General features: G+C 38.0%; 1 protein-coding gene across 2 annotated transcripts in view; it reads right to left on the reverse strand.

The window, feature by feature from the left end:
- KIF13B (kinesin family member 13B) overlaps positions 1 to 26231 on the reverse strand; it is a 190172-nt gene that overhangs the window by 158722 nt on the left and 5219 nt on the right. For both annotated transcript variants that reach the window (XM_032634809.1, XM_032634810.1), the window contains exon 2: positions 12975 to 13068. In XM_032634809.1, coding sequence (XP_032490700.1) covers positions 12975 to 13068 — 94 coding nt within the window. The remainder of the gene's footprint in view (positions 1 to 12974; positions 13069 to 26231) is intronic.

Consider the following 26231-nt stretch of genomic DNA (forward strand, 5'->3'; position numbering starts at 1 on the left):
TCTGCCTGCAAAGCACTGTGCGAGGCACGAAGAATAAGAAGAGGTCCCGGATTTCAAGTAACCACAGTCTCAAAGGGGAGAAGACTCAAAAGACATACGATAAAGCTAAACAGTACAAGCATTAGAAAACAGGGAGGCATGAACACATAAAAGATGTCACCCAGGCAGTGACATTTCTTAATTAGTAGAAATAATAAAGGCTCCAAATTCAAAAGACAGACTACAGGAAGCAGAAACAGGCTTGAAGGAAGGTTCCAGAAACCATTCAGAAGGCTAAATATAAGGCAATTATGGTACTAACTAGGGTAACGTCAGAGAGATTAGAAAGGAATGTCAGGATAAAAATATTCACAAGAAAAATCAAGATTTGGCAGCTGACTAAATAAGCATAGTATATCCTCTGTAATAAATTCACTTATTAACCCATCAACACAACGAATGACCCCATTTCTTCAGCAACCAAGGAACCAAAAAATTAAAAGACATATAACCCAATCACCATGGGTAGACCATATATGGATGCTCTTCAAAACAAACTCTGGGGAAAAAACTTCATGAAACAATTGGACATGTGAACACTGACTGAAACTTTGACACTACTGCATAACTACTGTTAATTTTTAAGGTGTAATAATGGTATTTTGGTTATGTTAAAAATAATAAAGATATATTAAAAATACTTGTGGGTAAAATGGGATTTACTTCAAATAATGTGGGAAAAAGGAAAGAGTTGAAGATGTGGATAGGACGGTTATTAGCCATGGGTGAATGGCTTTGAGGGCTGGGCAACAGGCAGCCTATTATACTATTCTGTCTACTTTGGCATATCTTTTAATTCTCCATAACAAAGAGTTTTTTTTAATTAAATGGCAAATACAACTTCTACCTACTCCATGATCTTTTGTAAATTCTTGTTTTCCTAAAAGTGGAACAAAAGCATTACTGATCTGTTTCATTTATGGGTCAATACATGAAGGTAAAGATTATTACTACTCTTAATTATTATCCATTCTATAGAATTTTTTATTTAATATAAGTATACATAAATTAGGTTTGGTAAAAAGTGAAATTCACCATCACACAAGATAGTTCTTTAATGAATTCTAAGGAGGTAGGATAAAGGGCTCCAGAACTCTACACTATTAACTTGCCAAAGAAATAATTTTTCATTTTTAGCTAAATATCACTCTCATAAGAAAATACACAATGCTCAAAATTAAACAATAGAATCATTTCAAATCTGAGCCTGCAAAAATGTAGACTTACAAAGTCCACAAGAGAATAATTCAACTTCCCTTTCTACTTTTCTGTTTTGCTTTGTTTTTTGTTTTACTAGTATGTTTATAGATACTGTGTGCTAAAAATAATTTCACCACAATTTAATGGAACTAAGGATTAATAAAGATTATCCTAACTTTTAGCTTGGTACTTGGCAAAGGGTTGATGTTCAGCTGCTGAATAGATCAGAAAGATTCCTAAGATACTGTGACACAGCAACTTTTTGGGTGGAATGGTTTCTCATGGCACATTTCCTCATAGAGTACTGCTACCTCCATCTTTTTGTGTGTGTGGGGTTTTGGTTAGTTTTTTTTGGCCGCGCCATGCGGCATGTGGGATCTTAGCTCCCCGACCAGGGATCGAACCTGTACCCTGTGCATTGGGAGCTGGGAGCGTGGAGTCTTAACCACTGGACCACCAGGGAAGTCCTGCTACCTCCATCTTTAAAACGTTAAGTCTAGATCCTTATTCAACATTTTGTTTATATTAGCAACAACTCCTAAACTGGAGATTGAGACAAAGAGCCCTAAAAAAAAAGTATTGCCAAACAAACAACAAAGACAAATTTTAAAAACATCAATAGTGGGACTTGATAGTTTTACCTAAACTTTATTCGTAATTAGATGTCTTATCTAGTATATCATATGGCATCTGATAATTTTATGGTGAATCCAGAATTCTGGGGAAATTCAAAACATTTAATTCGTATTAGCTATAACTTAATCTAGTAACTAGCCACACATACACATAACCCTGCATCCTCATTATATCAAATGTTAGTATCCAAGCAGTATTTCAAGCACAGTGATAAAGACTCTCTTTTCTTGAATTAAGAAAAACAGCTTATTCCTTCTTATTGCTGTACCAATAAAAGCATAAACAAGATAGATACATACCCAATGACAATGCTAAGATTTCACAAATTCTACTAAAACAGTCTAATTTTGTTCAGACAGGTTTACTAATATTACAGCTATCAAACAGTTCATTTTAGCAACCTACTAGCTTTTGCTGGTAAAACTTTGAAAAATCTGTATTTATTGCTATTTGATTATGTGCTATTAACCATGAAATAACATGAATTCAACCATACATATTTTATTACCTTTTTAGCTTTTAAGAGTCTTCCTGATTCATTTTCCCAGCTACATTCAAAAGTAGTAAATGGTTTGTACACTCAATGGCCACAGTACTTTTTAAAAAGACAGGGAGGAATCCTCTAAAATATCAGAGTACATAGGACACTGTTCTCCCCACTTTACTCTGACATAGTCAGGGCAGACAGGCTCCCCGAGGAAGAGCCCCTTTATGAAATTAAAACATACCACATACTATTCTCCAGAAGAGTAAATTCTATTTGGGCAGAATTATTAGCCTCACTCAAGTCATTTCACAGCAGAGAGAATAAACCGATCTATTGTATATACCATAATTACACTTTGCATGACTTCCTTCAATTAAAATCTTTACTTAAAGTAGCATCCATATAACAGTACAGAAATTTTAAAAGTCATTATCTAATATGACCTAATGATGCCTTCTCCTAACAAGGAATTAGTCTGAAAATGACTTCACATATTTCAAAGCAATTATTGGCATTAGGCCCTCCCCTCAGCAGTATTACACGATACGTTTGCAAGAGAAATGTATGTACATGGGTCAACATCACTTAATTCTGCATCTATCTGATATATATATATTCTGCATATATTCATTCATCTACCAAGAACAGAGTACTCTGAACCTCCAAACAAGGACTGGATATACTTTGCTCATATTAGAACTCATTAATTACCTAAGGATCTTGACTAAGATCTGATGTCTGGTAAACAATTAGAAGGAATAAAAAGAGTTTTAATGACCTTTCTGACAAGTGCTGGTTAAGATCAACATCTCAGACATTCTTTGCACTAGACTGGCAGTTATAACCCTCACACTATCAATTTATTATTAGGTTAAACATAACCAAACAGGAAGGAGTGGAAAGCCCCATAGTTTTCCAAGAAAACAAGAAAAATATCTGCATATTTGTGTCATCTACAGCTAACTCCACCCATCTTGGAAAGTCTCTCCCACATGTACTAAAGAACAGGCCATTTCACAAAATACCACAGAAATCAGTGTTCAGGTTCATTACGATTTTGAAGTCTAACTCTCCAAATGTTTTTTACTTCAGAAAATTCTGGTCTTAAAAATCTTACACTTGGGGAATTCCCTGGTGATCCAGTGGTTGGGACTGAGCGCTTTCATTGCCATGGGTGCGGGTCCGATCCCTGGTCAGGGAACTGGGATCCCACAGGACACACGGCCAAATAATAAGAGTAATAATAATAATAACAGCTTACACTTGGTGGGGCAGGGTAATAAAGAATTATAAGAGAAACTCTAAGTTAGTATATTAACGCTTGTACTGTTAATTATACACATACACACACACACACACACACACACACACACGACAGAAAACAGAGGGCTAAAGAAGAAGATGGATTAACTGACCAAGGGATTCTCAGTACAATTTATACTAAGAACTTCTTTCCCTTTCAGGTTTCAGTTCTGTTGTTTAAAGCAGCACCTCTGAACAGGCATAGCTCACTGATCCACAGTCTCTCAGACTTGGAGGTACAGTAAAACAATTTTCACTGCAACACTTGTTTGGAATTCACTGCTAACAATAGATGAGAAGGGAAAAAAAGCTTGTTTTTTTATTTTGGTTTTTTAAGAGGAAAAAAGGAGGAACAGCGGATTTGATAAAATATGAACAATTAGCTTTCCGGCCCAACATAAACTTGTGATATTATTTTTGGCTTCTCTTAATATAATTTTTTTTGCCTTTAAAAATCAGGCATTAGGGATTTCCTTGGTGGTGCAGTGGTTAAGAATCCGCCTGCCAGTGCAGGGGACGTGGGTTCAATCCCTGCTCTGGGAAGATCCCACATGACGCGGAACAACTAAGCCCGTGAGCCACAACTACTGAGCCTGAGCTCTAGAGCCCGTAAGCCACAACTACTGAGCCCGCATGTCACAATTACTGAAGCCCACGCGCCTAGAGCCCATGCTCTACAACAAAAAGAAGCCACCACAATGAGAAGCCTGCGCACCGCAACAAAGAGTAGCCCCTGCTCGCCACAACTAGAGAAAGCCCACACGCAGCAACAAAGACCCAACACAGCCAAAAATAAATAAAATAAATAAATTTATTTTTTTAAAAAATCAGGCATTATACTTTAGTAGGCAGTCTTTTTTGAGTCACATATCTCTCTGACCCTTTACTAGAAAAAGGCATTTGTGGACACATAATATTGTGCAAACAATTTCCAAACACACAGTGAAAATGTAAAGAAACAGAAAGATAAAAAACCAAATTCTGGAAAAGTTGTTAACTGTGGTGGAGAAGAAAGGCATTAAAATTGGAGGCTGTTCACAATAGGCTTTAACTGTATTGGTAATGATTTATTAAACTGAGTGACAGGTGCCTAAGTGTTTTATTCTTTAAACCTTTTTATACACTATATTTTTTAAAACTTTGCTCAATTATTTTGTTTTTTAATTGTAATCTGAATGCCTTCGGGCAGGGTATACACTCTCCAATTAGCCAGAGTCACCACCATTTTCCTTACAGTAAACGAGGGTTCTTTAAAAGCCAAAGAAACTGGAATCCTCATACACTGCTGGTGGAAATGTAAATCGGTGCAGCCGCTTTGGAAAACAGTCTGACAATTCCTCAAAATGTTAAGCACAGAGGTACCATATGACCCAGAAAGTCCACTCCTGAACATCTATCTAAGAGAAACAGAAACATATGTCCACAGAAAGACCTGTATACAGATGTTCACAGCAGCATTATTCATAATAGCCAAAAAGTGGAAACAACCCAAATATCCATCAACTGATGAATGGATAAACAAAACAGAATATGATGAAATATTATTCCACCATAAAAAGGAATAAGTACCAATAAATGCTATAACATGGATAAACCTCAAAAACATTATGCTAAGTAAGAAGAAGCCAATCACAGAAGACCACAAATTGTATTTCATTTATATGAAATGTCCAGAATAGGTAAATCTCAAACCTAGAGACGGAACATAGATTAACAGTGTGATAAAGATATCATAAAATTAAATATTTGTGCTGGTAAATATAATAAAAACCATTGAAACTGTTCATTTTAAAGGTATGAATTATATGATATGCTTATTATATCTCAATAAAGTAGTTTAAAAATAAACCAAAGACATCCATTCAGTCTAACTTTGGCTCCCAAATTGTGGTCTGAGGACTCCTGAGAGTTTCCTAGAGCTTCTCAGTGGGTCTTGAGGTCAAAACTATTTTCATAAAATACTAAGACATTTGCCTTCTTCACTGTGTTGATATTTGCATTGATGGTGCAAAAACAACAGTGGATAAAACTGTTGGCACCTTTGGCACATGACGCCAAAGTATATTAGTTACTGATAGTCAACGCATTCTTTATCTCCATACACGCACAGCAAAAACAAACAAGCAAACTTTACCGTATGAGTTGTGGGCCAAACTAGTCACTATTTTTAATAGAACAGCCTTTTTCCTAGAAACAACTGTCAATACCTATCGGAAAATGCATTCTCATTTCCAAACTCACAGAAACATAACTTTCATAACACAACTGTTTCATAAAGTGGAGGCTGCCACTCTCCATGAGAAATCACACCTCACTCCCTTTGAAAACATTTTAAGTATCTCAATTTTTTAGCCAGAGTGAGCAGCAAAGGCCTGTCTGGTGGGTAGAGGAGGGAATGAGGCAAAAGGCAGAAGATAAAACTTAGCCTAAGAAACTGTTTTGTCCTATCATGGTGACAAGCACTAGCATTAACATTTTATTATAAGATAAAATGTTAATGTTTTAAGACATAATTCAAACAAAATAAGGCTTAAAGATGTATTTAGCTATTTAAAAAGGGACTGTTCTACATCATGGTATTATTGTAACTAGTGATAAAAGGGACTTAAAGGACTCCTAAATGTGAAGAATCACACACTGAGAATTACACTTGTAAAAATCTACTAAGAATAGATAATGAATTAGTCACTTATTAGCCCTAAAAGATGATTTGTAAATATGGTGCTGAAGATTTGGGAAAGCCCATGGACCAGTCTAGAAAACTAAACTGGTTTAGTGCAAAAGGGTAATTCCAAAAAGACATTTAACGTACTACTAGTATAAGCAGTATGGCTCTGCAAGAGAAAACAAATAGATCAAATCTGTCAATGTGTATCTAGTACTATATATAGAAGAAAAAGACCCAACTGGTGGATACAAGTGTTTCAGTCCCTAGGGTGTTTGAGTAGAGTGCTGTGGAATAGAGTCTGTCCTTAATCTTCTCCATATTTAATAAAACGTCCCTTTGTTCTTACCCTATGTTCACAAGCAATGTTTTAACCTGGCTTCCCCAGTTGGTTGATACTACGGAGAAGCCTGGATGACAGGGATTAATATTTTGTTCACTGTAAACTTAAAATTAAGGGGCTATCTCTCTAACACATGGCATGTTAGTCCCTAAGAGCCCCACCAACTTTGGGCAAACTAGATAAAGTTTCTGACTTTGCAAAGCTGAAATTTTTCTAGAACTAGGTAATTTCTTGATAGGCATGTATACTCAAGTACTGAATATATTTTGGTTTAAAAATTTTTTAGGGGGCTTCCCTGATGGCGCAGTGGTTGAGAATCTGCCTGCTAATGCAGGGGACACGGGTTCGAGCCCTGGTCTGGGAGGATCCCACATGCCGCGGAGCAACTAGGCCCGTGAGCCACAACTACTGAGCCTGCGCGTCTGGAGCCTGTGCTCCGCAACAAGAGAGGCCGCGATAGTGAGAGGCCTGCGCACCGCGATGAAGAGTGGCCCCCGCTTGCCACAACTAGAGAAAGCCCTCACACAGAAATGAAGACCCAACACAGCAAAAATAAATTAATAAACTAATAAACTCCTACCCTCAACATCTATTTAAAAAAAAAAAAAAAATCCGCCTGCCAATGCAGGGGACGTGGGTTCGAGCCCTGGTCCGGAAAGATCCCACATGCCACAGAGCAGCTAAGCCCATGTGCCGCAACTACTTAGCCTGTGCTCTAGACCCCGCGAGCCACAACTACTGAAGCCCGTGTGCCACAACTACTGAAGCCCGTGCGCCTAGAGCCCATGCTCCACAATGAGAAGCCACTGCAATGAGAGGCCCATGCACCGCAACGAAGAAGAGCCCCTGCTCGCCGCAACTGGAGAAAGCCCTCACGCAGCAACGAAGACCCAACGCAGTCAAAAATAATAAATAAACAATAAATTTTTTAAAAAATTTTACTTCCTTTATGAAGTTATAGCTCACAAACATACCATGGACTACAACTTGAATACAGGCCATAATAACAGTAACAGTAAGAGTCAAAGTAATAGCTAACTTTTTACATAAGGTTAACTGTACACCAGGCACTGCCACTTTACATATTTTAACTCACTTAATCCTCATAACAACCTATAGGCAGGTACTACTATAATCTCCACTTTACTGAGGCAGAGGACAATTACGTAACTTGCTCCACATCACACACGTTAAGTAGCAGAGCCGAGATTCAGTCCAGGATGTCTGACTCCAAAGTCAGCATTTCTTAATCTCGTTAGCCATGTACGATCAATTTTCTGAATTTTAAGCATCTTATTTTTCAAAACAGTTTTGAAATTCCACATATATAGCACAGCAAAAATGTTTCCCAAATTCCCATGATTAAGCTGTTAGGCTAAAAATGGTCTTCCTCCTCATTTAACCATGACTTTTATTAGCTTTAATAAGCATAAACATGAAACTTTCAGAAGTTAATGCAAAATTAATCAGAAAAATATACAAACTACTGTTATAAAATGTATACATGTTCACTTTCAAAGTATACTAACTTAGGTTGTAAGTATACATACAAAACTAGTCATATTTTTATATTAATAGGATTGGATACTATTCTAAAAACAAGGATATTGTAGCTTTTAAAGGAAAAACATTAATTTGAGCCTTTCTGACTAGTGATTTAGACTGACCAAACCACTTTTTTTAATGTTAGTTTCAAATCCCTGGCTCTCTGCTATTGGGTTGGCCAAAAGGTGCGTTCGGTTTTTCCCTTAAGATGGTTCTAGTAGCACTTAGTTGTCTTTAACTTCATTCGAAACAATTTTGTTAGACTGTATTGTGACAGCTGTCATATCAGTGTGCATTTAAAAAAGACATTAAAATTGGTGAATTTTTCTGTAGCCATTTTAATATTGAAGATGGAAGGAAAGCAGCAACATTTTGGCATATTATACTTTATTATTTCAAAAATGGTAAAAACACAACTGAAATGTCAAAAAAGATTTGTGCAGTGAATGGAGAAGGTGCTGTGACTGATCTAACGTGTCAAAAGTGGTTTGCAAGGATTCGTGCTGGAGAATCCTCGCTGGACGATGCTCTGTGGTTGGGTAGACCAGGTGAAGTTGACAGCAATCAAACTGAGACATTAATTGAGAACAGTCAGCGTTATACCACGCGGGAGATAGCCGGCATACTCAATATATCCAAATCAAGCGTTGAAAATCATTCACACCATATTGGTTATGTTAATTGCTTTGATGTTTGGGTTCCACATAAGTTAAGCAAGAAAAACCTTCTTGACCGTATTTCCACCTGCGATTCTCTACTTAAACGTACTGAAAACGTTCCGTTTTTAAAACAAATTGTGACGGGCGATGAAAGTGGATACTGTACAATGGGGAATGGAAGAGACTGTGGGGCAAGTGAAATGAACCAACAGCAACCACAACAAAGGCCGGTCTTCATCCAAAGAAGGTGATGTTGTGTATATGGTGGGACTGGAAGGGAGTCCTCTATTACGAGTTCCTTCTGGAAAACCAAACGATTAATTCCAACAAGTACTGCTCCCAACTAGACCAACTGAAAGCAGCACTCAATGAAAAGCGTCCGGAATTAGTCAACAGAAAACACGTAATCTTCCATCAGGATAACTCAAGACTGCATGTTTCTTTGATGACCAGGCAAAAACTGTTACAACTTGGCTGGGAAGTTCTGATTCATCTGCCGTATTCACCAGACATTGCATCTTCGGATTTCCATTCATTTCGGTCTTCACAAAATTCTCTTAATGGAAAAAATGTCAACTCCCTGGAAGACTGTAAAAGGCACCTTGAACAGTTCTTTGCTCAAAAAAATAAAAGGTTTTGAGAAGACGGAATTATGAAGTTGCCTGAAAAATGGCAGAAGGTAGTGGAACAAAAGGGTGACTATGTTGTTCAATAAGGTTCTTGGTGAAAATGAAAAATATGTCTTTTACTTTTACTTAAAAACTGAAGGCACTTTTTGGCCAACCCAATACAAGTATACCGCCTATAAAACCATAACTTGTTGTATGGATTAGTCACTCTACAAACTAGACGGTAATTAACCTTAAGTTTGTAATTTGTGCTTTCCCTCCTATTTTTTTCTTTTAATGGAGTCAACATATACCATTGAACTGCTACATCCCAAAATTTCTGTTTTCCCTTTTCACCTTGATATTACATTAAAAGAAAAAGTGCTTCTCATGAGGTGGTCTTTTGTCACACTAGTAATGTTCTTGTTTTTAATCTGGGCGCCAGTTACAGGACTGTTCAACTTATGAAAATTCATCAAGTTATATCTACTTTTCTGTATGTATAGTATGTACTTCAATAAAGAGTTGTTTTTTAAGCAGCTGTGCTTCCTAACTTTACTTCACCAAAAGCCATTATATACCAACCTTATTGACAGTTGTCATTTCTAAAAGTTTTTTTTTTTTTTTTATCAGACAGTACTCTACAGCACTGAGTTAATATTCAATCTCTGTTTTCAGGACACATAAAAAAAGAGTCATCCAAGATACTCTATGGAACCAAAAAGTGCTATTTAATTCTTTCACAAATCCCTAAGATTTAAAGGTCTCTAAAGGAAAGAAAACATTTTTTAAAAAAGCTTCTATGTGCTCATTTTATTCTCACAATTACCTCACCAGGTACACACTTGTGGATGGAGCCACAACAATGCATCTCCCACCCCAAATGCTTTCCTGATTTGACACTAACTTTCCTCCACCCTAAGACAGATGAGTCTATGTTTCCTCTTCTTGAAACTGTGTAGAGCTTTATACCAGACTTGAGCAAGAAAATGTGACAAAAATGACACTGTGTGACTTCCAAGGTTAGAATATCAAAGGCAATACTTCTTCCACCTGGCTTTCTCGTGCTCCCAGGACGCTTGCCTTTGGAACCTGCCACCAGACTGTGAGCAAGTGTTCTGCCCACAGCCCCAGAAACCTCTCCAGCCAACAGATGGCACCAACTGCCAGACCCAGGTGAGCCTTCGAGTCTTCCCAGTAGGCCCCAGACAGCATGGAGCAGAGCAAGCCGTGCCCGCTGCACCCTGTCTCAATTCCTGACCCACAAAAACCAGGAAATAATGCATGGTTATTGTCATTTTAAACCACTAAGCTTTTGAGGTAATTTGTTACACAGCAACAGAAAATGAAAACACTTTACAAATAAAAAACACAGGTAGATAACCATGCCAGCGAGTGGCAGAGCCAGAATTTGAATCCATCAGCCTGTATAAAAAGCCCATATTCTTTCTACCAGAGGGTATTGCCTCCAAGTTTGTTCAGAGTCGCCCACATGGCCAAAGAAAGCCATAGTCTTCAGATTGGAAGCTCTAAGAGCAATAAACAGCCCCCAAATTAATGTTTTCAATTAACACTCAGGACAACAGGTCATTCAGTTAGTAGGCTCAAAATCCCAGCACCTTTCTTGACACATCTATACCCTTCCCACCCTAATAATGGCATATCCCAGAGATGCTTAAGAAATATCTCTACATCAATAACAATAAACCTGAACATTTACAGAACACTTTACAAAGCACTTTAACAATCACTAATTTGATCTCATAGAGGTGTGAGACAGGTAAGGCAGGTATCTTACAGATAAGGCTCAAATAATTTAAAAATACATACTCCAATAAAAAATAATTTTTAGGGCTTCCCTGGTGGCAAAGTGGTTGAGAGTCTGCCTGCCGATGCAGGGGACATGGGTTCGTGCCCCGGTCCGGGGAGATCCCACATGCTGCGAAGTGGCTAGGCCCGTGAGCCGTGGCTGCTGAGAGCCTGCGCGTCCAGAGCCTGTGCTCCGCAACGGGAGAGGCCACAACAGTGAGAGGCCCGCGTACCACTAAAAAATAATAATAATAATAATTTTTTAAAAATCAACTATACTCCAATAAAAATTAATTTTAAAAAAAGTTAAAAATAACTAACTACAGGGCTTCCCTGGTGGTGCAGTGGTTGAGAGTCCACCTGCCGATGCAGGGGACACAGGTTCGTGCCCCGGTCCGGGAAGATCCCACATTCCGCGGAGCAGCTGGGCCCGTGAGCCATGGCCGCTGAGCCTGCACGTCCAGAGCCTGTGCTCCACAACGGGAGAGGCCACAACAGTGAGAGGCCCGCGTACCACAAAAAAAAAAAAAAAAAAAAAAAAACTAACTACAATAACATAAGTAGGGATTCTATTTCAGATTTTCTGACTCCAAGGCCAGTGCTCTTTTCAATGCAATTCAACTTGAAAGAACCTTTATGGAGTACCTTCCGGGTATATTTCCATATACAGCACTGCTCTACCAGTACTCTGAAGCACCTACTTTGTGCAAAGCATCATGGCGGGCACTATGTGTTCTCCACTTCCAGGATCGGCACAAAAACATCTCTGATAGAGCTGATCTCTGCAAACAGCCAGTCTTTTCCCCACTCTAACCTATTCTCTGCATTGCCATCCAACAGCTCTTCCAAATCCACCTCCTTAATCACAATAATTAAAAAACTGTCAAAGATGACATCCTACCCGTAAAAATACAGGCCAAATCTCATCTGCTTTCAAGGTCTTCTGTAAACTGACTCCAACTTACGTGATTAAATTAATTTTCCCGCACTTGCTGAGAAAAACCAAATTAATCTCTTCCTTCCTCCCCACATTCAATTTCTTTACAACTTCTTGCCCTGTCTTTTCTTCATACTATCACCCAAATCCAGAACTGATGCTCAAGTATTCATCCCCAACCCCTGACAGAGAGTCTCTTCCCTCCAAGACCTTAAAATCTACTGTTAAGCTACAATTAATAATTCAAAACAATATATAATAATTAAATTAGGTAGTACAGATTATAGTTCATGAGGCCTTAAAAGAGAGGAATCACTAAGGGCTGCAAGAATGTCTTCAGGAAGAAAACAGCACTTGAAATGGGCTCTAAGTGACAGACAGGATGAGAATTGGCAGAAGTAAAAACAACACACACTGAGGAACAACCTAAAAGCCCTCCCTTTTACCCAACTTCTTCCCGTTCACATCTTACCTAAGCCTCCAGCCAGTACCACCTCCTCAAGAAGCCTTCCTCAGTTACTTCACAATCTAACTGACACTCTCTTCTCGGACCTTCCAATACCATTACTGCCTACAACACGCATTCTGGCACTCAGTCACTCCGTATTATAGACCTCGTCTATCTGGCAGCAATATGTCTCCACATAGTAAGCATTCAATATTTGTTCAACTGAACTCAGTTCAGCAGCCATTGCTGCTTTCCGCCATTTAAAAATCCATTGATCGTAACACTGTTTAACTTACCGGGCATCTCCTTTGGAAAGATTGGTATTTACAGGATTGAGAATAACCCTGTTTGCATCTACATCCACCACACATTTGGTATGCAAGTCAATTTCTGCAGATTAAAAAAAGAAAAAAAATTAGTCATTTTGAAGTAATTTATGTCAGAAAAAAGCTTTTGACAAAAAATCCAACACTCCTTCATGATAAAAACTCAACAAACTAGAAACAGAAGGGAACTTCCTCAACCTGATAAAGGGCATCTAAAATACCTGCTGCTAACATCACACTTAACAGTAAAAGACTGAACGGCTTACCCTCTGTCATCAGAAATAAGACAAGGATGTCTACTACTGCAACTTCCGTTCAAAATTGGACTAGAATTTCTGGTCAGGGCAGTTAGGCAAGAAAAACTAATAAAAGGCATCCAGATTGGAAAGAAAAAATAAAACTACCTTTATTTGCACACTATATGATCTTATATATAGAAAATCTTAAAGAATCCACTAAAAACTACTAGAATAAACAACTAGAAAAACTACTAGAATAAACAACTAGAAAAACTACTAGTAAACAACTTGTTTACTAGAATAAACAAGATTAATATACAAAAATCAGCTGTTTCTATACACCAGCAATAAAAAATCCAGAAATGAAGTTAATAAAACAATTTCATTTATAATAACATCAAAAAGATTCAAATACTTAGGTATAAATTTAAAAGAAGTACAAAATATATACACTGAAAATTCCAAGACATTGTTAAAAGAAATTAAACATTTAAACAAATAGAAAAACAACTTATGTTCATGAATTGAAAGACTTAATTCTATTAGGATAGCAATACTCCCCCAATTGGTCTATAAAAATTCAAGGCAATCCCTATTAAAATCCAAGTTAACTTTTTTTCAAAAGTTAACAAGCTGATCCTAAAATCTATATGGAAATACACAAGACCTAGAACAGCCAAAAAATCTTGAAGAACAAAATACAAAGACGACAACTCAACAATTTCAAACTTACTAAACAACTACAGTAATTGTGGTACTAATATAAGGATAGAAGGATAGACATATAGATCAATGAAACAGAGAGTACAGAATTATACTCTCATATTTATGGCCAAATGATTTTGATGACAGTGCCAAGAAATTCAATGGAGAAAGTATAGCCTTTTCAACAAATAGTGCTGGGACAACCTCATCAAAATGAAAAATTTTGTTCTTCAAAGGACACCATCAAGAGAGTAAAAAGACAATCCACACCAAAAAACAAACAACCCAATCAAAAAATGGGCAGAAGACCTAAATACACATTTCTCCAAAGAAGACATACAGATGGCCAAGAGGCAAATGAAAAGATGCTCAACATTGCTAATTATTAGAGGAACGCAAATCAAAACTACAATGAGATACTACCTCACACCAGTCAAAACGGCCATCATCAAAAAATCTACAAACATGCTGGAGAGGGTGTGGAGAAGAGAGAACCCTCTTACACTGTTGATGGGAATGTAAATTGATACAGCCACTATGGACAGCAGTTTGGAGGTTCCTTAAAAAAACTAAAAATAGACTTCCCGACGGTCCAGTGGTTAAGAGTCCATGCTTCCACTGCAGGGGGCACGGGTTTGATCCCTGGTCAGGGAACTAAGATCCCACATGTCGTGCAATCAAAAAAAGAAAAAAAAAAGAAAATACTAAAAATAGAGCTACCATATGATCCAGCAATCCCACTCCTGGGCATATATCTGGAGAAAAACGTGGTTCAAAAGGATACATGCACCCCAATGTTCACTGCAGCACTGTTTACAACAGCCAAGACATGGAAGCAACCTAAACGTCCATCAACAGATGAATGCATAAAGAAGATGTGGTATACATATACAATGGAATATTACTCAGCCATTAAAAAGAATGAAATAATGCCATTTGCAGAAACTTGGATGGAGTTGGAGATTATCATACTAAGTGAAGTCAGACAGAAAAAGACAAATAGCATATGATATCTCTTATATGCAGAATCTAAAAAAAATGATACAAATGAACTTATCTACGAAACAGAAACAGACTCACAGACTTAGAGAATGAATTTATGGTTACCAGGGGGAAGGGTGCAGGGGGAGGGATAGGTTAGGAGTTTGGGATTGACAAGTACAAACTGTTATATTTAAATCAGATAACCAATAAGGACCTACTGTAAAAAAAAAAAAATACATAATTTTTTTAAAAAGAGAGAAAAGAGAATTCTTGGGAAAAGAACAATCCACAAAATTAACAAAATATTTGTGAATCATATATCAAATAAGGAACTTGCATCAGAAAATATAAAGAACTCCTACAACTCAATTTAAAAAAATTTTAATGAATTTTTAAAAATTCAATTTTAAAATGGGCAAAGAACTTGAACAGACATCTCTCCAAAAAAGATACAGAAATGGCTAATGAGCACAAGATGCTCAACATCATTAGACAATGGGGAAATGCAAATCAAAACCACAATGAGATACCACTTCACACCCACTAGCATAACTCTAACCAAAAAGATAACAAACTAATATAATATTGTAAGTCAATTATATTTCAATTAAAAAAGAAAAAATAATAAAGTGTAATTTGATGTCAAAAAAAGACAGGTAAGTATAGGTGAGGACATGGAAAAATTGGAACCTTCATACATTACTGGTGGGAAAGTAAAATGATGCAGTCACTTTGGAAAATAGTCTGACAGTTCTTCAATGGTTAAACACAGAATTAGTATATGACCCGGAAATTCCCACTCCTAGGCATATACCCAAGAGAAACCTATGTCCATACTAAAGTTTGTACATGAATGTTCATAGCAGTATTATTTGGCTACTCATAATAGCTAAAAAGTGGAAACAACCCAAATGTCCATCAACTAATGAATGGATAAATGTGGTATATCCATAAAATGGAACACTATTTGGCTATTAAAAGGAATAAGGTACTGACACATACTACAACATAGATGAAGCTTGTGCTAAGTAAAAGAAGGCAGTACAAAGGACCACATATTGTATGACTTTACTTATTTCTAACGTTCTGAACTGGCAAACAGAGACAGAAAATAGACTAGTTATTGCCCAGAGCTGAGAAGTGACTGCTAGTAGGTATAGGTTTCTATTGGGGGTGATGAAGATGTACTAAAATTGTGCTGATTGTTTTCACAACTGCATGAGCACAATAAAACAACTGAATTGGGACTTCCCTGGTGGCGCAGTGGTTAAGAATCCGCCTGCCAATGCAGGAGACACGGGTTCAAGCCCAGGTCCGGGAAGATCCCACATGCTGCGGAGCAACTAAGCCCGTGCACCACAACTACTGAGCCTGCGCTCTAGAGCCCGCGAGCCACAACTACTGAAGCCCACGTGCCACAACTACTGAAGCCCGTGTGCCTAGAGCCTGTGCTCTGCAACAGAGAAGCCACCGCAATGAGAAGCCCGCGCACAGCAACAAAGAGTAGCCCCCGCTCCCGCAACTAGAGAAAGCCCACATGCAGCAACGAAGACCCAACACAGCCAATAAATAAATAAATAATTTTTTTTAAAGTTTAAAAAATAAAAAACCACTTAATTGGTTGAATTATATCATACATGAACTACATCTCAATAAAGAGAAACATGGCCACATCATGTTTATGTTCTTATATTCTTCAAAATTTCTGACCCAAAGTATGAAACTGTTTCTGTTTGCCTTATCTCTATCACCCAAAGATATGCTCTAAGGAAAGAAACTGCACTACACTGGAGTCATTTTGTATTTCCCTAAGAACCTTGGCCAAATGTCAATGTCAAACTCATTACAACTTTAGAGTATCTGCACTGCCAGGAAAGATGATTTTTTTGTTTCCTTTAACTTATATAATTGAGACAAATGCAAACAAAAACAAAAATTTCCCTCCTGGTGCCTACCACAACTCAATCTTTCTCACATCAGTTATTCTGCATTTGTTCTCAAAGATATAATCTAGAAGTACCAAAAATTTAGTGGTCTTTCTTTTAGCCAATACATTTTTCAGGCAAAGAGAAACTGAAAACATCAGACATATGTTTTACCCAGGTGTGGAAGACTACCCTGGAAAGGCAGATGTCTCACTGTGGTCAACTAGTAGGAAAGCCTATTTCTAATACTTTGTGTTTAAATCCACTCTATACTACCACAGAAATGCTGCAGGAAAGCCTCAGCCACAATGCAAAAACTTTTCAAACATGCATTTTTACTTCTTTCTTTCCTTAGGCCCAGAGCTCAAGAAAGTTTGCAAAGAGATACAGGAACATATGTATAACTGATTCACTTTGTTATAAAACAGAAACTAACACACCATTGTAAAGCAATTATACTCCAATAAAGATGTTAAAAAAATAAAAACACTCCACACCCTAAAAAAAAAAAGGTTTGCAATCATCGTACTTTGTTAATACTACCCCTTAATGACCTCTGACCATATTGTATTGGCTGACCCTGTGCAGTCAAATCTATATTATACACAAATGCTTTATCAAGGCTCCAGAAATTGTAGTGACTCAGAATCTCCATCTCACCACCCACCACAAAGTTAGATATTAGTTTCTTGCAAGAACCTTAGGTCTGAGCAAAGGAGCTGCATGTATAGTTCTGCACGCAAAAGTACTCATCTAGAATGCATGCCTGCAAAGCCTTAAATCAAATATCTCCCCCGCCCCCACTAGAGTTTTGCCTTCATTTCAGATGATCTGGAATTGAAAAAGGATTCACACGTTTTCTTTCAATATTTGTAGGCTTTTTCCCTATACTCTTCACAGCTCCTCCATCCTGCCCCTCATGACTTCATTAGACACACTAATAGTTTGAAAGCATTAAATGGCATGATTCAGGAACCAATCCCTGGAAAATCCTATATAATTCAAAGAATTACCTAATAACTAATATATCCAACCTAAACTCATTTTGTCCTAAAGAGTACAACACTTACAAATGTCCCTACATTTAACACCCAGTGTAGGTGGCCTTCAAAATATAAACAACTATCTTCACTTCTTTATTAGCTCAGTTTTTATTACCAAACAAAATTCCCACCCCAACGCTGTTAAAAGAAGGCTTTTCACAAGACTGTTTAGAATATGGGTGGAACACCTAGGACACACACTCAAGCAAATAAGAGCAGTGAGATTTGAGGAGAGTTTAAGGGTCAGATATATGAAAAGCATTTTATCACCAAATGCCACCAATGCTTGAATGAAACTATACTGCTACAAAACTCTAAATATGACACTTTCTCCATGGAAAACTTCTTGCTCTATACTGCTTAGAAAGCAAAGCTGTGATTAAATATTAATTGACTAAATAGCAATACCAAATTTAGGCCTTAAATTTAAGGTGAATTTAAAAAAGAAAAAAAAAATTTTTAACACCTACCAAAAATCCAAAACATAAACATCTTCCTCTTAGTTTGGAACAATACTTAGATTAAAAAGATAAATACCCAGCTGCTATGCACTACCTTTGCAAAAAGAGCATTAAAGTACACCCATGTTCATAGCAGTATTCACAATAGCTAAAAGGTGGAAGCAACCCAACTTTCCATCAATGGATGAACGGATAAACAGAATGTGGTATATATATTCAATGGAAGATTATTCAACCTTAAAAAAAGAATGAAATTCTGCTAAAACATGGATGAACCTTGAAGACATTATGCTAAGTAAAATGAACCAGTCCCAAAGGATAAGTTTTGTAGGATTCCACTTATATGAGACACCTAGAGTAGTCAAACTCATAGAGATAAAAAGTATAATGGTAGTTGCCAGGGGCTGGGCTAAAGGAGTTAGTATCTCATGGACATGGAGTTTCAGTTCTGCAATATAAAAAAGTTCTAGAGATGGATGGTGGTGATGGCTGTACAACAATGTGAACGTACCTAATGCCACTGAGCTGTACCCTTAAAAATGGTTTAAGATGGTAAATTTTATGTTATATCTATCTTACCACAATAAAAAATAGCACTAAATACTCATTATTATAATAAGTAACATATGGACAACAGTTTATTCTCAGTGAAGCCTAAAATTATGAGATTGGGATTTAATTAGTACTATGTCTGAAAACCAATAAAAAACCAGAGTTATCTTCGAGTTAAGTAGTGCTATAAGTTTAGGTCATGATTAATCAAGCTTTATAGTACTCAGAACCATGAATTCTTTGATGTATTCACGAGTCCTTTAAAAAAGAAAGAGATGGTGCAGTGGTTGGGAATCCGCCTGCCAATGCAGGGGACACAGGTTCTATCCCTAGTCCAGGAAGATCCCACGTGTCGCAGAGCAACTAAGCCCGTGCACCACAACTACTGAGCCTGCACTCTGGGGCCTGCGAGCCACAACTACTGAAGCCCATGCGCCTAGAGCCCATGCTCCACAAGAGAAGCCACCACAATGAGAAGCCTGCGCACCAAAACGAAGAGTAGCTCCCGCTCGCTGCAACTAGAGAAAGCCCGTGCACAGCAACGAAGACCCAACAAAGACCCAATGCAGCCAAAAATAAATAAATAAATAAATATTTTTTTAAAAAAATATTAAGAAAGAGAGAAAGAGAGGGAGAAAGAAAGAAAGGAGGAAGGAAAGAAAGTTAATTTAGTCCACTAACATTAAAGATCCCATATTATTTCCCAAACAGGATCTTTTTCTAGGTCAAGTTCCTCAAGGTGAATAAAATACCAACGGCTGATAATTCAGCTTACTCAGCCAGCAAATTAGTCACCTTGTAAAAGTGAACAATAATTTGAAACAAGTCTTTCTTCAATGCATAAATCAGCTATGGCTCTTTCTTCAATGACATCATAGTCAAAGATAGGTGGGGCGTGGGAGACTCCCTTTATATAACTCATATTCCATCTGGGGAAATGCATCATTCTCAGTGTGGACAAAATAATTCTGAGTTGCCCATTCAGTAACCTGCTTTTCTAATTCTCCAGAAAATTAATAGTAATTTTCAAACAAAATCTACTACTCAGAAATATAAATGAACCTCCCTTTACCTATGTCACATTCCTAAAAAGCTATAACTTACTGTCAAATTCACTAGGATCCATTTTTAAAAGGAAGATAGTAAATTATTTGTAAGATTCACATTTTAATTAAATTGCAAATTTTGCATGCTATATATGGTTCTATTTTCAACTAAATTGTGTCATGTGCCTAGTATTTTTACATGTCTATGCATGCTGATGATATTCATAACTCATATTTCATGTATGAAGCACTTGTTTTCCCAACTGGAATGTAGTATTCTTACTTGCAGAATAGGGAATAAGACTTATAGTTCTTTACTACACTTACAAGTTGCTTGGGACCCACTGACCCAAGGAAAAAGAAAATTAGGTGACGCCACAGAGGTAAAAAACCAATTGGTAGTTTGCTTTCTAGTAAGAGATATATAAAATATCCTAATCACCTACTTTTATGTTTTTACCAGTGAACATGAGAATCTATTCAATAAACAAAAGATAAAATATAACCGAGTTCTAATACAGCTAAAGAAAAAACTGAGGAATGAAGGAAGATCCAAGACACGATGCCTGATGGGGTAATACCAAAATAATTGAAATAATCTTACGTGGCCCAAAACATAAAATGTGTATTTTCAAGAAACCAATCAACTTCAGAGGGTTAGAAAGCAGGTATTTAAAAACTTATAAGGCAAAACCAGAATAGCCAGACCAATCTTGAAAAAGAAGAACAAAGTAGAAAGACTACACTCACCAATTTTAAACTTACTACAAAGCTACAGTAATCAAGACAGTGTGATACTAACCTAAGGACAGACGTATAAATCATTGGAATAGACTTGAGAATCCAGAAGTATGCTGTCACATTTATGGTCAACTAATTTTCAACAAGGGTGCCAAGACAATCCAATGGGGAAAGTATAGTCATTTCAACAAATGGTGATGGGACAACTGGGTATTCACATGCAAAAAGACAAAATTGGACCTCTACCTCACACCACATTCAAAAATTAACTCCAAACAGATCAAAGTCCTAAATAAATATAAGAGCTAAAACTATAAAACTCTTAGAAGAAAACATAGGCATTAAATCCACATGACCTTGGGTTAGGCAATAGTTTCTTAGATATCAAATCAAAAGCACAAGCAACAAAAGAAAAAAAGATAAATTGGACCACATCAAAATGAAAAACTTTTGTGCTTCAAAGGACTCCACTGAAAGAATGAAAAGGAAACCCACAAATTCAAGACAGTATCTGCAAATCATGTATCTGTTAAGGGACTGGTACTCAGAATATACAAAGAACTGTTAGAACTCAATAATAAAAAGACAACTCAATTTAAAAAATAAGAATAGGGCTTGAATAGGGATCTCTGAAAAGATATACAAATCGCTTAATTACATGAAAAGATGCTTAATTAACATCACTAGACATTGGGGACAAGCAAATCAAAAATCGTAATGAGATACCACTTCACACCCACTAGGATGGCAGTAATCTGGAAACATCATACATTGTTGGTGGAAATGTAAAATGGTGCAATAACTTTGGAAAACAATTTAGCGGTTTCTCAAAAGTTAGAGTTACTATATGACCCAGCAATTCCACTTCCATGTATACACATACTCAAGAGAAATGAAAATATACAATAACATATATAAATGTTCATTAATAGCTAAAAAATGGAAACAAGCCAAATGCCCATCAACTGATGAACGGGCACCAAAATGCAGCATATCCATATCACAGAATATTATTCAGCCTTAAAAAGGAATGAAGTATTGATTCATGCTACAACATGGATAAATCCTGAACACACGATGCCAAGGGAAAGCAGATACAAAAGTCCATATACTGTATGATTTATGGTAAATGTCCAGAAAAGGCAAATCCACAGAGACAAGAAGTAGATTAGTGGCTGCCAGGGGCTGTGGGGAAAGGGGAGGGTGTGCGTGTGGATGGAGAGCGACTGCTAACGAGAGAGTCTCTCTTTGGGATGATGAAAATGTTCTGGAGTCGGACAGTGCTGATGGTTGCACAGCTCTACAAACACACTAAAAGCCACTGAATTATACACTTTTGATACATGAACTACATCTCAAAAACAGCTGAGAAGGAATGGTCCCACTGCCCTCAATGGATATAAATTATGGTTCAAGTCCTTCAACCACACTTCTAGACACTCACTACTTTGAAGATCCCAGCCAACCCAATTCTTCTTACTCTCAATTAATAACCTCACATTCTACCTCACCTAGAAAATTAAGCACTCCAGGGCTTTCCCATTATATAATTATCCTCTTCCCCCTATACTTCAAAAATTTCCATCTCTAGGGACTTCCCTGGTGGCACAGTGTTTAAGAATCCGCCTGTCAATGCAGGGGACAAGGGTTCGATCCCTGGTCCGGGAAGATCCTACATGCAGTGGAGCAACTAAGCCCGTGCGCCACAGCTACTGAGCCTGCGCTCTAGAGCCTGCGAGCCACAACTACTGAAGCCCACGCGCCTAGAGCCCATGCTCCACAACAAGAGAAGCCACCGCAATGAGAAGCCTGTGCACCGGCAACGAAGAGTAACCCCCGCTCCCACAACTAGAGAAAGCCCACGTGCAGCAACAAAGACCCAGTGCAGCCAAAAATAAATTAATTAATTAATTTTTAAAAAACTTCCCTCTCTATTGGCTATTTCTATTTTTTTACAGGCTCCGGACACACAGGCTCAGCGCCCATGGCTCACGGGCCCAGCCGCTCCACGGCATGTGGGATCTTCCCAGACCAGGGCACGAACCCATGTCCCCTGCATCCGCAGGCGGACTCTCAACCACTGCACCACCAGGGAAGCCCAGCTTTTTTGTTTTAATTGAAGTATAGTTAATTTACAATGCTGTGTTAGTTTCAGGTGTACAGCACAGGGATTCAGCTATATATATACACACACACATATATATTCTTTTTCAGATTCTTTTCCCTTATAGGTTATTACAAAATATTGAGTATCGTTCCCTGTGCTATACAGTAGGTCCTTGTTAGTTATCCATTTTATTTATAGTAGTGTGTGTATGTTAATCCCAAACTCCTAATTTATCCCTCCCCCTTTCCCCTTTGGTAACCATATGCTTGTTTTCTATGTCTGTGGGTTTATTTCTGTTTTGTAAATAAGTTCATTTGCAACTTTTTTTTTAGATTCCGCGTATAAGCAATATCATACGATAGTTGTCTTTCCCTGTCTGGCTTACTTCACTTAGTATGATAATCTCTAGGTCCATCCATGTTGTTGCAAGTGGCATTATTTCATTCCTTTTATGACTGAATAATATTTCTGTATGGAGCTTCTTAGATGAATGCTCACGTATACACACTGCTTCCATATGGAAACACCCACTGATTTCTCAGCCCACTACCAACATGCCAACACCAATTCATTCATTCAGTCAAAATTATTCTTCTGCCATTTTTTGCTCTGGGCCCCCACATTACTTTCACCTGCTTTTCCTTATGCCTCTCTTCTTGGCCTCTGTGACCTCGTCCTTCACGCATGCCTTAATTTGGTGTCCTATCTTCTAAATATAGTAACGACTCCCAAATCTACACGTATCTCTAGCCCCTTAGTTTCAGACTCCTGTACAACAGCTTTCTGCATCCATCCGCTTGGCTGCACTTCAGAACCTAAAACTCAACCAGTCTGTTGCGTTTCTTCCAGGCACGTACTACATCTTAGTTGTAGGTGCAGTGCATGGCACGTGATAAGCACTGACTAAATATTGTTGAATGTCCAAGAATGGAGCTCATAATTTCCCACACCTCCACCCTAAAACCTGCTTCTCCCATGTTTCTGATCTCAGTTAATGACACCAGCACTCATTCACTCAGTTATCTAAACCAGAAGCTTTGCAGTCTTCCTATATTTCCCAAATCTCAGTTGCTTTCATACCACCTTGACAAGTTCTTGCCGGGTGTGTCTAGACTGCAAGGCCAGAAATGCTCTTTACCCCACCCACCTCTCAGGAATGTGTTTGCAGCCAGCAACCCTCAGGACAAAGAGCAGGCTTGCTTACCACGTAAAAGCAATCGAGTCCCCCAGCTCAGTGCTCCTCAGATGCAACCCAACCCACTGCCTGCACAGCATCCATCTGGACCCCTCCATGTCACCCCTGTGGGATTTGCAGGCAAAGGGAACCGCTCCTGCCACCTGCTGCGCCGTAAATCCTCTGACCCAAAAGTCCTGTGTCTTCCTCCAGCATTCATGAAACAGAAACAAGCTAATGTATTAGCTTGTGAGCAAGATAGAGACACAGCTTAATTTACCTTCCTAAAGCATCACTTTAACAGTGCCACTGCTCTATTCAAAAACCTATACATTTGCGACAACACGGATGGACCTTGAGGGTATTGTGCTAGGCGAAGTACATCAGATAAACACCACCGTATGATTTCACTTATATGTGGAATATAAAAAAAAAAAAGAACAAAACAAAACTTACAGACACAGAGGACAGACTGGTAGTTACAGAGCGGAGGGGGGTAGGGGTGGCAAATGGGTGAAGGGGGTTAACTGTTTGGTAACTGGACTTATTGTTATCGTGGTGATCACTCTTTAAGAGTTACCTTGTACACCTGAAACTAATATACTGTTACATACCAATTTTACCTTAAAAAAAAAAAAACCTATGGTGACTGCACTCCTCCAACCCTGCCAGAGACTCTTCTGAACCTGCCTGTACCTCACCCCTCTTCATATCCCTCTGCTCCCCACAAACCTCACGACTTCAGTGAGGCCACCTTCCACCACTCTTCTCATGCCCCACTCCCTATATTATTCTGTTCTTTCTTGGAAAAGCTGGAAGTTCAGGGCTGGGGCTCTGGAGCTGAACTGCCCAGGTTCCAATCCCCAGTTTCTCCACTTGATAGTTATGTGATTTGGGGCAAGTGGCTAAGCTTGTTCAAGTTCCCATTTTCTCATCTGTAAAATGAGTTATAAATTCTTCCTAGCATTTTTGTGAGGATTAACCTAAAATAATCTAGTTCAGTGCTTGGGACCATGTCGATGCACAGCAACCTCTCTTTAACTGTTAATTATACAGATACTGTCTCCTTCCTGCTGTCTGAATTTTTACAGCTAACTTCCTCACTGTTCTTGCTTAATTCCTACATCCATGTTTTGCTAAGTCCAACAACTCATCTTGTGCACCCCACCTGCCATGCCTTCCTGTCAATTGCCTTCCACCCATGCCTCATCATTCTCAAGCCCCATCCCCATTTAATTCATAAGGCACTGCCATCGTTGCTTTGTGTACTATACTCATAACTGATTCACCTGCGTATCTTACTACCAACAAGACAGTGAGCTCTTGTGGTCAAAGATCATGACTTATGCTTCTCATATAGCCTGCACATCTTTGAAAATTACGCAAGCTCAGGAATGCAACGCCCCTCTAAAGATCATCATGTCTGATACAGTAGTAAAACCACAGGTTTTAATGGCAAAATAGGTGAAATTCGGGTTCCAAAATACTGGTTTTGTAATTCTGGGAAAGTTACTTAACCTCTCTGAGATTCTGTTAAAAAGAAATTGTATAACTACCTTTCAAAGTTTTATTTGAAGAATGTATAAAAAGGAATGAACTGTGTAGCTCACAAACAGAAAGCTCTCAAAAAGTAGCTATTATTTTTTTCCTCAATCAACACATGTTAAATTGAATAGGCGAATTCATTACTACCAGCTTTTAAAGATACCTACAGCTTCTGAGAGCTAAAGCCCAGGACCAATTAAGTCATGGATTTCGTATCCCATACACCAGTTAGTTTCACACACTTCCCTAATGACTACACTGCTTCTCTCAGCCAAGCTTTTTTAAGAATATGCTTTGTTGAACACAAAGGGAAGCTGATCAGCAAGCATAGAGATCAATAACGAACCCATTTCCCTCACTAAACAGCTCAATCCATCTGCTTAACCAATATTTTTGCCAGTGGTTTCTTCCATCTTCAGAACTTAAGAAATGGAAAAGTTGACGTTAGTCATTGTTTTATGGGTGGGTGGGGGGTTAAAGTAATGCCAATTCAAACAAGTTTTGATTTGATTTGATAAACTTGTACTTTCTTCTCCAAAAGCCTCTGGCCCTATATGTATAAATCCCATTTTTCAGTCACGGAGTTGACAGCGGAAACAAAAGAATGTTGTGATAGATGTGTGTCTCATCCTCCATTAGCATCTCAAGCAGATGCTAACAAAACAAGCATCTTCTGTTTCAGAAAATATGTCAGAAATTTCCATC

This window comes from Phocoena sinus, chromosome 6 (assembly GCF_008692025.1).
Source record: "Phocoena sinus isolate mPhoSin1 chromosome 6, mPhoSin1.pri, whole genome shotgun sequence".
NCBI lineage: Eukaryota > Metazoa > Chordata > Mammalia > Artiodactyla > Phocoenidae > Phocoena > Phocoena sinus.